We start from the raw sequence: 10242 nt of genomic DNA, 5'->3' as shown, positions 1-10242 counted from the left end.
TCTCTCTCTCTCTCTCTGTCTCTCTCTCTCTCTCTCTCTCTCTCTCTCTCTCTCTCTCTCTCTCAGAATTTCACCCACCCACTAGCAGGGAGATGAAGGTAATGACATCTCCACCAACCCAGCTGGTGCCAGACAGAGTCACATACCTCATAGCTCTCCCGAACAGCAGAAGTGTGTCTGCTGGGATTTAGTCCTTGGAGAGCAAGGAAGTGAAGCTGAGGGTAAGGATAGTTTCGGATTTCATGGACGACCTGTTAGGAAGAGAAAAGCTTGAATAGAGGCAGATCCCAGGCTTATCCATGAGACCCCTATGCAACTCCTCCTCCCATGATTACTGGCCAGCACACCCAGCAATACTGAAGGCAACAGAGATGTTTCCCCCTTCTCTTGGGTCCCTCTGATCTCATCAAGAACCAAGCTGTAGAGACTCATTGGTCTCTTGGTGTACCCAGGGAAAAAACAGTGGCAGGAAAAAGGAAATGTTAGACAAGAAGACAAGATCTGGGTCAGGTAAAAGCCTGTCTGCCTGATTGGCAAAGAATCCCAAGAAGAACAGTAGAGATATTTACTTACAGTCTTGCAGAGTTATTATCATGAGATACAAGGTTGCCTAGCAACTAATGATTGACAATGTCCAGGCAATGTTTTGCTCAAGACCAAGGTAGCTTGAGGCCTTGCCCTGCCCTCCCACATATGATCAATTTCCAGTTTCAGTGGCTCCCAACACTAAGCTTGTGCTTGGGCCAGCCCAAGAAGCATTGACAAAATCAGGTAAATGACACCTAACCTTTACTGGGTGCATCCTTTATGGCAGGCACTGCCCTAGCGCTTCACATGACAAATCAATCCAATCATCTCACTTGATGTACATTGTACATGCAATTCCAATGCCTTTTACTGGTGGGGAAAGCGAGGCAGAGGATTAAGTAATTAGCTCAAGTTATGCAACCAAGTGGCAGGACCAGGACTCAAGCCAGGCAGTCTGGGCCAGGGAAGGCCAGGACCAACGCAAAGCACAAAAGACTCACCCACCAAAGTAAATAACAGTGCTGTGATAGTTTTGAAGTCAAAATGAGTGCAAAAAAGGTCCAGGCTGAAAAACATCAATATTTAAATACAGATTGGCCTGTATTCACTTGGCCCTGACTCATTTACCTCTTGTTTGCCCTGACTAGGAGTCAGAGGGACCAGCTCCCATTCAACTCCTTATTCTGCATCCCAGGACCAGCTATACAACCTGTCTAACCCTCAGATGGCCAATCTGTAAAACAGGGATTAAAATGCTGTTGTGCAAGCTGATTAGGAGAATGAAATAAGATACATAAGGTGCTCAGAACAGTGCCTCTGGGATCTTTTGACCTTCATACTAGATGTGCCAGGCAGACATCTACATTCCCATTTCACAGATAAATAAAAACAAAACTGAGGATACATGGTCACAGGAAATTCTGAGGTCATAGGAGGGACAGAGTCTGTTCCACCTGATCTCAGCCCAGTGCATTCCCCCCACCAAAAAAAGCAAACCCCGCAGCATTACCCCACTGCCCTTTCTACTCCCATTTCTGCGCAGGAACACCTTCTAGCCAGCAGCTTCCCTTTTACTCCCACTCAGCCCAGAGCAGTGGTTGGCCTCCCGGGGAGCCAAGACTCAGGGCAGGCTGGACACAGCAGAGCAGGGATGCAGAGGAGCCACAGGCCTCAGCTCACTACTGCATCCAACAGGCGGTTCATTCCCGGCAGGGCCTTTCACTCACCATCTGTGTAGAGGAGGAGTTCCTAGGGAAGTGGTGCATTCGAGGAGTCGCTAGGTAATGCTGATAGTGCTGAGGGATGGGCCGCACCTGGAACTGAGCAGGACTCAAGCCGGCATCCACGCTGAGATCCCTGCAGGGACACAACCCCAGTGAACCGCGGGTAGCAGATGTGCCCTCTGGTCCCAAGAGGAACCTCGGACACTAGAGCCACACACTACCAGAGCTGCTGGGAACCTTCCATCACTATGCCCTGCCCCTCTCTGTAAAGGGAAGAAACTCTGTCCCAGAGCAAAGGGCTCTGCAGAGCCTGAAAGTGCTGCAGCCCAAACCTCCCTCCCAAGACAAAGTCCTCACTGAGAGATATGCTGAAAGAAATATATGAACAGAACAGATTGGGGACATGCAGTGAAGGAAGAACATGGCCTGCGTGAAAGTGGAAGGGCACTTTGAGAAAACAGGAGGAACGTACACTTAGCTCTACAGAAAACTATCCTAACTGCAACCCCACCACACACACACACACATACACACACACACACTTCTAAAAGTATAGGGAAACTCATTTCACTTAAATCTAATAGATAAATTAATTACACTGAAGAGGAACCAATGGTTAATTTGGAAAAAGGATTTATTTCAGATCTGTGGATGCACAGATGAGAATGCACAAAATGAGAATGAAACATCTTATCATAACTGAAAGCAAGACAGCTATCAAAGAACGCTAGGGTCAAGGCTCTGTGCTCAGGGACCATTCAGCAGAGGCTCCCATTGCATGGCAATTTGCATGGCAATAAGGATAATTTGCATGGCAATAAGCATAACTTCACTCATCTATAAAGAAGGACAAATTTGAATCATTTGTTGGAAAATAAATGCACCTTGAGATCAAAATGCTAAGTGAAATAAGTCAGACCCAGAAGCTTAAATATCACATGATGAGAAACCCAAATTACAAATAATTTAAGGAGCAAAATAAAAGGTAGTCGATAGGAAACAGAAAGCTAGGCCTTCTGCAAGTGGCAAAGGATCTAGAGATGGAGAGAGGTAAAGGCAAGTGGGGAGGAAGGAAGGTAGAAAGGATTAAGATGCAACATATAGGGAGCTGGGAAGATGGTTCAGTGGAATAAGTGCTTCCCTGGCAAGCACAGGGACCTGAGTTCAATCCTTGGTTCTGCCAAAAAAAAAAAAAAAAAGGGTTGAATTTGGGACCAGGGAGATGGCTCAGTGGAATAAGTGCTTGCCTGGCAAGCACAAGGGCCTGAGTTCAAACCCTGGCTCCGCAAAAAAAAAAAAAGATGCAACATATATTTGAATTGACTCCCCATGATGGCACATTCATGGGCATGGAAAATATGCACTCATAAAAAAAATTTTAAAAATAAATTTAACATCAGAAAATTCTGGAAGTGTCTTAATATTCAAATAGAGAATTATGTTTTTTATGGGTTTTCCTTTTGATTAAATCAGGCTTTTTAAAATTATTGGAAAAAATAAGCCTAATTGCAATGGAGACTGAAACACAGGACATAGGTTTAACTGATCAGTGTCAGCTGATGCTGAAGAAAACTGGTCTACTGTGAAGGATGCTAGCGACCCAAATCCTCACTTGGAAAACTAGTAAATTAAAAAAAGAACCAAACATTTATCTTGCCATTTCCTCATTAAATGCACTTCAAGGTAACCAAATACTTAATGAGGGAAAGTTTCTCTTTATAAATGTCTTCCAGTTAATAAATGGATAAAGAAGGATTAAATTATTTGTTTTCATTTTGCATCCCCTAAAGAAATAAAGGATCTAAGCAGAAATCATCAATTACTAACATCACAAAAGGACAGAAAACCAGATACAAAGTGCTTTCTGGTGCAAAGACAGCACCGCCTCTGAAGTCCTTTTGCTAAGAAGTAAAAGTTGAGCCCTGAACTTCTGGAGCCTTGATCTAAGTGCCACTGTGCAGGGAATATAAGAAGCTGGAGCATCTTAAGCGGCACCACCAGAGCAGAACAGCAAAATCCAGACAAGAGCAAACTCTCATTTCTTTAGTGTGTTCATTTTTTAAAATGAATTGGAATTGAATGGTTCTTTTAAAGGGCCATAAAGGGATTTCTACTCCCAACCATGTGTTAGGGTTGCAGGAATCAGATTTACCCTCCCACATTAAGCTACTAGAGAACTGCGCAGAATACATGAAGTTTGTTTTCAGATACTGCATAGTGAGTAGTTCAGAGCTGTGGTCCCTGGGGGAAGAAAACAAATAAGGTGAAGCCCACAGCTTTCTATGGTAATGCATCCACAATACCATATTTTGGAGGGAAGAAAGCTGCATCAAAAGAAGTTTCCAGAAATTTGTACCTGAGTCCCCTAGCATCTTCACTGAATACTAAGGTAATGCATACATGGGACGAAATCCCATAAGGTTGAGCAAAGAGCACCCAAGCAATACTGAACATTGGCCAGAAGTTGCATGAGGTTAGGATGCATTAAAGTTGCAGCAAGTCAGCATCCATGCTGATGATCATTCAGAGAATTCAGCAGAGACCCCGTAGTGCCTCTGGAAGCCTGCTTATAAGCTTTATTAGGACAGGTCTAGAGTACTTTCTGATGTAGGGATATTCTAGACCTGCAGTAATGAGACTTAAAAACAAGTCTCCAAAGAATCAAATTGAACTGTAAATGCTACTTAACGGAAGAAAGTTCAACAGTCTAAAGAAGTAAAACAAACTTAGTTACTCAACAGTGCATAATTCATAATGTTCATCATTCAGTTTAAAAAAAACTGGATGTGCTTTAAAAAAAAAAAAAAAAGGATAATGTGCCTATAATCAGCTCAAAATCAGACAATAGACCCTCAAGATACAGAAACGACAAAGATGATCAAATTAGAAAATAAAGGTACTAAAGTAGCTATTGTAGTCATTTCAAACAGGTAGATAAAAGTATAAACATAGGAAGGAGAAAAAAGGAAGATATTTATAAAATGACCTAAATGGAACGTCTAGAGATAAAAATGCAATGTCTAAAATGAAATTTCACTTGGTTCGATTAATAACAGGTTAGACACTATAGAGAAAAATTAATCACTTAAACACATACCAATAAAAAGATCTAAATAAAGTATGTGGACAAAAAAACCCTAAAAACTTAGCAGTCTCGGTGACAATATGAAGTGGTCTGCTATATGGGTAGGTAAAGACCCAGAAGGAAACTGGGGGTGGCAGCACACCTGTAATTCCAGTACTCCAAAAGGCTAAGCAAGAGAAATAGATGTTCAAGATCAGCCTTAGCAACTTAGCAAGACCCTGTTTCAAAAATTTTTTTAAAAAAAAATTATTTTACTTTTAAAGGCTGGAGTTGTAGTTCAGTATTAAGCCCCTAGGTTCAATCCTTAGTACTGGAAAAATAAAGATTCAAAGGGACAGGGTAGAGGGCAAAGGATAGAAAAAATATTTCAGGGGGAATAAAGCTTGATAATTTTTCCAAATTTGGTGAAAACTACAAACCCATAGATTTAAAAAGCTTAGGGCCAGCCAGGTAGCTCAGTGGATTAAAGCACCTGCTTAGGAAGTCACAGGGGTCGGAGGTTTGATCCCAACTGCCGTGGTGGTATGGGCCTGTAATCCCAGTGCTTGGGAAGCTAGCTGAAAACAGAAGAATCACTGCAAGTCGGACCTGTGTAATGAGATCTTGTAGACCCAGCATTAAATATAAATAAATAAATAAATAAATAAATAAGCTTAAACAACTTCAAGGAGAATAACACAATCACTTCATGGCACATAATAATCAAATGTCTGGAAAATAATAATAAAGATAAAATATTAAAACCAGCCCAAGAAAAATAGACCCATTAGATACCAAAGAACCTGCATAAAATTATCATAGATTTCCCCAGAAACAAAGCAAACTAGAAGACAATAGGAGGCATTTTTATCAAAAGAACAACAACCACCAAAACCTGTCAGCCAGCAAAAACACCTTTCAAAATAAAGGTGAAATAAGACATTTTTAGGTAAACAAGCTTGGAGCAAAAGTGCTGCCTGCAGACCAAGCACTGCAAGGAACACAGCACTGAAGGAAGTTCTCCTGTCTGAAGGAAGGAAAATCGCTGCAGATAGAACCTTAGGTCCATTCAGAGCAATGAAGAGTTCCAGGATGGCAGTTGGGTAAGAAGTGTAAAATATTCTTTTCTCCATTTAAAACATGAAGTTTGATCATTTAAAGCAGAAATTGGCACCGTTTTGCTTAAAGGATCAGATAATGTGTACTTTGGCATCAAAGGCCCATATTTCTTTGTTATAATTATTCCAGGGGAGGGCTGGTGAGATGGCTCAGTGGTCTAAAGCACCTACTTAGAACAAGCTTAGCAAAGCACAGGGAACGCGGTTCAATCCCCCAGCACCACATGCCAGCCAGCCCCACCCTCTGGTGGGCTGAGCTGGCCACACACACACACACACACACACACACACACATAAATAAAGTTCTTTTTAAAAAAGGTATCATGTCATCTGCAAATAAAGATAATTTAAAAAAAAAAATTATTCCAGGGGACATTGTAGTCAGTTCAGTAGCAGCCAGGCACCATATGTAAACAAATAGATATGACTGTGTTCCAATAAAAATCTATTCACAAAAACAAGGAGTGGGCAATATTTGACCTCCAAGTAACAGTTTGCCAAGAGCTTGATTTAAAGCAAAAATTATAGCAGTGTTATAATATGTATACATACACAACTATGAAAGGAATAGGAAAGGGGTGATAATGGAAGTACATTGTGGTGAGTTCTACACTTCACATAAAGCAACATAATTCTATTGTAGGACAGAATGATAAACTGAATATGTATATGATAAATTGAAGACTCCCACAAAATATGCTAAAATAACAAGATAAAATAAAATGATGTGACACTACAGCCAATATTTAATCCTAGAAAATATTCAACCAATCCAAAAGTCTTGATAAGTACCTGCCTGGCAAGCACAAGGTCAAGTTTGATCCCTAGTACCACAAAAAAAAAAGGAGGAGGAAGAGGAGGAAGCAGAGGAGGAGACGGAGGAGAAAGAGGAGGAGAAGGAAGAGGAGGAGGAGAAGAAGAAGGAGGCGGAGGAGGAGGAGGAGAAGAAGAAGGAGGAGGAGGAAGAGGAGGAGGAGGCTTGAAATAAATAAAAAATAATTTTTGAAAAGACAAAACAGGGGTAACTACCAACTCGGGCCCCCCCTCCTGTTCCTCTCTTGGACAGGAGCTTTCTTTCTCTCAATAAATATATTCTGCTCATAACCTCCGTTTGTTCCTAAAATTCATTCTTTGGTTTTAGAAAACACGAACTCGTGCAGGTCAGTTTTTTCTCCCTGTATCATTTTGGAGTTTCCCACCGAGATCATTGGGCGGAGGTATGAGTTTGCTTTTCTTTCATAAATTCTGAATTGGGACTTGCTTAGGTAACAAATTTATGTTTCAAATGTTAATATGTCTTTGTCCATTGCTTATAATTGTTCATGCTTTGCCTCATACAATTTTGCTTCACATAGTACTGTTAAAATTGCTCATAATTGCTTCTGTTTTGTCTCTTATATTGTTGGTAAAATGTTGGTCAAAATGTCAGTAAATCTAAGTTAAAATATGAAAATGTTACAAGTTTATATTTCTTTAATAGGACATCTTATGACTATTTTACATTTGTATATGTTGCATTTGAACTGGTATTCCTAAATATACTGGTATTCCTTGCTTGAATTTAGACAATAGTGCTAGAAAGAATAACATTAGTAAGCCTCCTAGGGGATTTTATATAAACTTTTATAAAATGGGACTTTTAGCCAGCTCAGACTTAAAAAATATACATGCCTGTATATGAAACATGGGACTCCTTTTGCCAGTTAAATAACATTAGGTTGGCAACTGTTCTTAAAGACTTGGAGGACAGGTTTCACTGGGATGGACTGGTTCTGATCCCCCTCTACATGCTAGAGGGAATGTCAGGCCTGCTCTGTTTCAGTTTCCTTGCTTTGACTTTACTCCTAATTTTCCCACCTCTTTGTACTTTCCTTTTTAGAGGCATATAAAATTAGGAAAACTCTGACCATTCCAACTAAGTGAAGCCCTTAGAAAATGAGCGTTTATTAACGCCGAAGACAGAGAAGTCATTTTAGAAAAAGGACACATACCCCATCTCTGGGTCAGATGAGACAAAGAGGACTATGCCCGTCCAGGAGGACACATATAAAAACCATGTCCCGGCTTAGTGTTCTGGGCAGGTCTCCTTTGGGAGGCTAAACCTGAGACATGGTGGAGAGAACCGACTTCTGGGTGACACCAGAAGGAGCTATCTCCAAAAGCAGCACACTTATGGGACCAAAACACATTTAGTGTGAGGGAGGATTCAATCTTTTCTCCTAGGTCTGGTTATCATTTAGGTGCATAAGAGCTAAGTTGTGGACTTTAAAGCCTTTAATGTAAAGTACTAGGTAATCTTGTTCAGGCTTTTAACTATCCCTTATAGAACTTGGCATGAGTCTTTACCTCTCAGCCTAAAGGAACCCATGTTAACTGCCAATATAAGGAAAAGCCTGTTAGACGTTTGATAGATGCTCATACAGATTTATCAATAGTTATAGGAGACACTTCCAGATCCTCACCTCCATCCAAAAAGCTAATATTTGTAATCCCAAAGTTATATTATTGGAATCCCATCAAGTTGATTCCAATCTACCACTTTCAATACAACCCACGGCAAAAATAAAGACACTAAATTATATTTTCAATCATCAAGGAGTCAAGGGACTCTAAGTCCAGCCACAAAGATGGCTTTCCAAAACCAAGAGAGTGACCCAGGGTCTCACCCGGTTTTTATTCAGTAGGAGAGTAACTTGAGGAGGATTGACTAAAAATTGTGGGAAGTAGGTAATCATTGTGAGCTGAGCTAGGTAGGTGGCCTACATTTACCTAAGGCCAATTGATTACAGTAGCCAGCTCTGTACATAGAAAATAGGGTCATGCTCAGTCAAAAATGGAGACAGTCGCTCTTCTTTCAAGGAGAGCTGCTCTGGTGGCCCTCCACAGGTAGTTACCCAGCCAGTGACCCCACATACAAACTAGAGTACTCAGTGTTTTCCCTATTTCTGGCAATCCATGTGCCCCAAGTAATAATAGAGTTGGTAAAATATAAAAGACCAGTTTGTTTAAGACAATATACAAAGGCCATAAAAGATAAAAGGAATTAAACCTCACATTTAAGAGATATTTGCTAATAGACCTACAAAAAGTTCTAACTCATCTTTTTCATAATTATCCTGTTGTGATTATTTGACTTGTTTCTTTGGCTTTGTCTCCTCCAGACTCAAAGCTATAAGTCTACCCAAGAGAAAATGCCTGTCATCTATCAAGGGCCTTTAGATAAAACCTCTGAAGAATATATCTGACTGCCAGTCAACAACCACCACCCATTTCAGCATGAAGAAGCCAGAGCGGTCTTCACCCATATTTCCCCTTCACGGCAGTTCAGGTTACTTCTTCAGAGGGGGGAATATTGCAGGCAGCCGAGTGAGATAAAAATATTATAGGCAGTCAGACAGGGCAAGGCCCTCGAAGGAGACAGCACAGAAGATGATATGCCTTACAACTGTGGGAGGGGCCGATGCTCCTGATGTGAACCAGACCTAAAGACCTAAAGGCCAAACAAATGCTAAACAAGTAGCACCTGGGATTGATATTCTAAATAGGTATTGATCACCTGGAAAGACCCGAGTGAGTCACTAGTCCAACCCCCAACAGAAAGAGACCCTATCCCGCATTCCAACCCCCAATAGGAAAAGACCCTGTCCCATATGTAACCCCATTAGTTGACCATAGTTTTGTCCCACCTCCTGCCCACCTAAGGGAGTTCTCATTCTCTGTACCTTAGCCTCACATGGTTTTACACTATAAAAGTCCCTGGAAGAGACAGCTTCCCGGGGAACTACCCGCTCAGGCCCCTCTCCTGTCCGTCTCTCGGACAGGAGCTTTCTTTCTCTCAATAAATATATTCTGCTCATAAAAAAAAAAAAAAGAAAAGACAGAACAAATAGAAAACAAGCAGCAAGATGGCAGATTTAGTTCCAAACATATCACTACATTGATCTCAATGGTCTAAATGCTCCCATTAACAGACAAAAGCCAAATATATGCTTCCTATTAAAAAGTTTTTAATATAAAGACATGAGTTAAAAGTAAACTAAAGAAAGAAAGTACCATGTAAGTAGTAATTGAAAGAAAGTTAGAAGAAGGAGAGGGAGGGGAGGGGGAGGGGGAGCTGGGGAGATAGCTCAGTGGTTAAAGCACCTGCCTGGCAAATGCAAGAACCCAGGTTCAATCCCCAGTACCACATGCTGTGCCAGCCCCACACCACACTGGCCACCAAACCTGGGCATGGTGGTGCACACCGGTAATCCCAGCACTGGGGAGGCTGAGACAGGAGGATCACTATGAGTCTGAACTACCCCCATAG

The 10242-nt window shown here is 41.3% G+C and overlaps 1 protein-coding gene across 1 annotated transcript in view; it reads right to left on the bottom strand.

The window, feature by feature from the left end:
* Rnf165 (ring finger protein 165) overlaps positions 1 to 10242 on the bottom strand; it is a 24612-nt gene that overhangs the window by 6405 nt on the left and 7965 nt on the right. Inside the window, exons 4-5 of the mRNA XM_023713599.1 lie at positions 1755 to 1884; positions 147 to 251 (exon numbers count right to left, since the gene is read on the bottom strand). Of these exons, the coding sequence (XP_023569367.1) occupies positions 147 to 251; positions 1755 to 1884 (235 nt within the window). The remainder of the gene's footprint in view (positions 1 to 146; positions 252 to 1754; positions 1885 to 10242) is intronic.

Source organism: Octodon degus, unplaced genomic scaffold (genome assembly GCF_000260255.1).
Source record: "Octodon degus isolate 3935 unplaced genomic scaffold, OctDeg1.0 scaffold00003, whole genome shotgun sequence".
Classification (NCBI taxonomy): domain Eukaryota; kingdom Metazoa; phylum Chordata; class Mammalia; order Rodentia; family Octodontidae; genus Octodon; species Octodon degus.
The sequence above is the reverse complement of the archived record's forward strand: the minus strand, read 5'-3'. Positions and strand labels throughout refer to the sequence as shown.